Below are 4584 nucleotides of genomic sequence, written 5' to 3' on the forward strand. Positions count from 1 at the left end.
AGTTTTACAGTTAATTCTGTGAACAGAAAGCAATCGATTAAAAAATTCTTTTAATTAGCTTAAAATTTTGTTTCGTAACTGCAGCAGTCTTTTTAATGGCTTATTTAATACTGTTTTAAATTTATTTTTTCTCTAGTCATTAGCCTATGATAATTTACCAGAAGAAAATAGTGAAAAACTAAAAGCTAGTGTTGAACTATTAAAATAAACAACACATTCTAATTGCTAATATATTAAAAATTAAGATAAAACAAAAAATATTTGCTTTAATAATTTAAAATTCCTTAATGTATGGGTTTTTTAACGATAATAAATCAAGTTGGAAAATAAAATTGATTTTAAAAATGTTTTAAATGAAAAATTTGAAGTAGTTTCAAATAGAGACCTCAAATTTATACTCTTTTAAAACCAAAAAAACTTAAAATAAAAACTTTAATGGTTATCAAGATTTTTTTATTTATACAGATTAAACAAGTAATAACAAAAATATTTCAAATAAATTTCTTTCAAACAAACACTTTAATCACTATGCTATAAAAACTTCTAATGTAATGCAAAACGACAAACATAAACTACAAAATTAACCAGATCAAAATAAAACTAATATCAGATTTAAAACATAAATGATTTAATAAATACAGTAGACTTCCGCTTGAGTTGGCACTTTGAACGAAATCAAAAAGTGCAAACTCAAAAGTTATTACCTTTTTTTTACAAAATTATAAATTTAAATATATTATATGCAATAACGTTATGCATAAACATAAAATTAACTAAAACATAAAACAAACATTCATTAAAAATAGATCTATATAAGATATTAAATATTATGTATATTTTGTTTTATTAATACTTAGTTAGTAATAGACTTTATTTAAGTTAAACTTTAGAAAATAAAAATCTTTGCACTTTTTTTGGGTAAAAAGTGCGAGCTCAAGAGAAAGTCTACCGTAATTAATATTTATTAGGCATTATGCAAACCTGTTGTAGAATAGATAACTTAAAAAAAAATTTATTATAAAAAGACTTCTTAAATACAATACAAACCAGGTTAAATAAAAAGTATTTTAAAAGATTAAATAAAACAAAAGAAATTTCATTAAATAATGTCTGCTATTGAAGTCTAATATAATGTGAAGGATGAGGTTCATGACTGCTTGCAAGTTTTTCTTATCTGATTATTAATCAGTAATAAAAAGCCTCTACAAATATCTAGATTAGATCTTTTGCTAAAGATGTTGATATCTGATCTGAAAGCTTTCTCAACAACATAGCTAAAAGGAAAAACTATAAACAACAATCTATATTCCTCTCAAATGATTAAATAATTTTGCCTTAGTTTTTGTTGAGTCCAAAAGCTTTTATTTCGTTCTTTGGAAAAATTCAATTTTAGTTCAAATCAGTCACTTTTCAAAATATAATTGGAAATATCATGAGGTAATATAACTATCACCTCATGATATTTTCAATTGTTTTTTGAAAAGTCACTAAGTTAGAATAAGAAATGAAGTTATACAGCGTTGCCAATTTACCTAGAAACTTAATAATATATAACATAGATTTTTATGAACGGTTTATGATCCCAAATACCATATATGTCAGGTTATAAAATGGTGAGAGGGACTCCGATCGTCTATGATCTATGTAATTTTTAAATAAGAAAATATATGAATGAAAAATTGTAGTTTACTTTAAAGTAGGAGTCATAAGCACTTGAATTATGTCTCTATATTTTACATAAATAAAATAAACTTTTTTTGTTTAAGTTTTACCTCAGGGTCAAATATTTAATAGCAAGTTAAAATTAGTAAAATAGCAATTTAAAAGTTTAATGACAGCCAAAAATTTCAAAATCGCCCCCTTACTAGCTATCGCCTACCCTTTCGCCCCCTTACTAATTATCGCCCCCCGACTTACTAAAATCGCCCACTTTGGGAAACCCTGTTATACAGACTTTTAAGTTTGAGATTATTTAAAAATACAGTCATTACTTGGTGTAAAGATGAAATTATTATAAAGAACTCTTAGCAAAACTAGCAGTCAAATGTTTACTTTCAAGTATTATGCTCAATCAATAGCAGAAAAGCTTTTTGAATCTTTACTATAAAAACAATGTATTGCAATACAAAACATTTTTATGAAATTTTTCTGAAAGAAATACACAATTATGTTTATTTTTATACAGTTGCATATTGCTTAAGTTAAAATATATGTTAAATTAATAGCATACAGAAATTTTTATTCATTTAAGCAGCATAACTCAATTTCTTACATATACTATCAACAAAAACATTGAACAGAGGCCTGGACTTTTGTATGCCGTGAGACAAGCTCAAGTTTAACAAAAGGTTTGATCATACCAATTCGTTGATCTTAACAAGTTGACGAAGTGGTTTGATCAACTATTTTGTTAACCTACGTATACTAATGCTGTTTTCAAATAATTTAAAAATTAGTTTAGTTTGATAACAAAATTATTGGAAAATTTTTTACTAAAATTCAAATAAATGACAAAAGTCCAGTACAAGGAGTTCAACTGTGTCCAAGTAGTGTACTGAAAGGTTTTTTGTACACTAGGTCCTTGGACAAAATATTTTTTAGCCATTCAATAAACTGTTATTTTAAATGGAATTAAATGTAAGCATCGTTAATATTTTGAACTAATTAACTGGTGATTTACATTTAATATAAGAACATAAAAGTTTAAACTAGTATATTTTGTGTACTAAAGATATAACTTCAGCTTAAGTCTGTAACATGTATAAATCAAATATATTACAGACTATTAATTATATATTAAGTGCAAAGGTTTTCCGGGTAAAAAAATGTTCTTTGTTTTGTTGTATACAATTTAACTATTCACTGAGTTATTTAAAAATAGCAATAATAAGTTTTTTTGTAAATACTATTACCTGTTAAATGCATTACTTTGCACATCAATACAGCCATTTCTGGCTGATATTATGCAGCATTGCAATAATAATTCAGAAAATTTTTATATAACCAATTTAAAACTAAGCAGAAGATATAGAATGTTTTGAAAATTTCTGAAGTTATATTTGACTTTTAAATAAAACTATTATACAATCTACAAAAAAAAAATACTCTGTAAATTTTATAAATTAAAACCTAAGTTTCCGTTAATGACGTGACTTTTTACACTTTTCAAGCATCTATTTCATAAAAAATAAAAGTTTTAGGTCAAAAGATTTTATTGGTGAGCTCAAAAAAAAAACAATAAGTGACGTAACAGTCAGCTCGCGTACATCTCGGTCCACCGCCTGCACGTCCTGTCGTGTGCCTCCCTGTCGTTGACGTACTGCCTCGCCACTTCGGCCTCCAGCGGGTCGTCGGGGTTGGGGTCGGTCAGCAGTGACTGCACCGACAGCAGCACTTTTGCCGGCGTCAGCGCGCAAGACCAGCCCTCGTAACGGAGGATGTCCACGCCGATGCGGCCTCGGCGGTCGACGTTGCAGTGGTACACCCTGGTGGCGAAAGTCACCACCGGGGGTTGCGCTGGATAGCCGGCCGGAAACTTGAGGTTCAGCCGGAAGGTGCCGCCCTCGTACGGGCTCCCCGGAGGTCCTTGTATTTCGGCCGTCCATTCGCGCAGGTCGTCGCCTTTCAGCCGGGCGCTGATCATCTCCGGGGGGTCCGATGTGATGTCTTCGAGCTCCTTACGCAGCCTTCTCGTTGACAAGCGGTCGGGTGAAAGTTCAAGCGGCGGTGAACTTCCACGCGAGAAAGATGTTTTTTCGTTTCTCCCTCGCCCCGAAAGTTTTGGCCGGGTAATTATTTCAAAACGCACCGGTTCAATTTTTCTTGTGACGGTGGTGGACACAATTGCACCGGTACTATCAGTGGAATACGACGTACTCGAAATGTACGATGCCACTGCCGAAGGCCACCGTGAAGTTTTCTTTTTTTCGCCCTTCATCTTGTTTTCCCAAAGTTGTCAGTAAGAAAATAAAATCGTAACTTGTTATTAAAAGTCTGTAAGGATTGCACTTTTAAATAAATAAAGTATTAACTGTCATTGAACCAATAAGCCCTAAAAGTATCAATACTGTTTTACATTTTATAAAACATCATGACTTTAAATTACACTGATAGTTTAGTAAAAACTGATCTTCATGTCATTTTAACTTTTTAAAAAACTATAGACACTAAGAAAGTGAAATCTAAACCTTTCTTTAAACTAAAGCTTTTGTTTCTGTTAGATATCTTCAGTTAATTGAATAATTTTTTTATGCTGTAGTAATAATTTATTTACTGAAGTTTAAATTTTTTGAGAAACTGTTTATGTTTTTGATTCTGGTTTTAATAACAACTTTTTGAAAGATAAAACAACTATTAGTAAAATGGTTTTGTTACTTTAAAAGTTTTAGTTTTTTTTAGTTTATGTCTTTAAAAGCTCATTTCAATCTTTTTTTTAAACATAGTGCGAGAATCAAGAAACCACAAAAGGGTCTATAATTTTTTCTTAGTTCTCGTATCATAATTAGCAAAATATGTATAATAATAAGTATGGTTTTTTTTATGATTGAGTAAATATATCGTTATTAGTAAGTGAACTAAAATTTA

General features: G+C 29.6%; 1 protein-coding gene across 1 annotated transcript; it reads right to left on the minus strand.

The window, feature by feature from the left end:
• Positions 1–3253: 3253 nt before the first annotated feature.
• LOC145842891 (ubiquitin-conjugating enzyme E2 2-like) lies at positions 3254–3937 on the minus strand. Its single transcript, XM_082950365.1, has one exon. It carries the CDS (start codon positions 3935–3937, stop codon positions 3254–3256), a length of 684 nt encoding a protein of 227 aa, XP_082806491.1.
• Between the last annotated feature and the right edge of the window lie 647 nt (positions 3938–4584).

This window comes from Thalia democratica, chromosome 8, assembly GCF_965202585.1.
Source record: "Thalia democratica chromosome 8, ktThaDemo2.hap1.1, whole genome shotgun sequence".
Lineage (NCBI taxonomy): Eukaryota > Metazoa > Chordata > Thaliacea > Salpida > Salpidae > Thalia > Thalia democratica.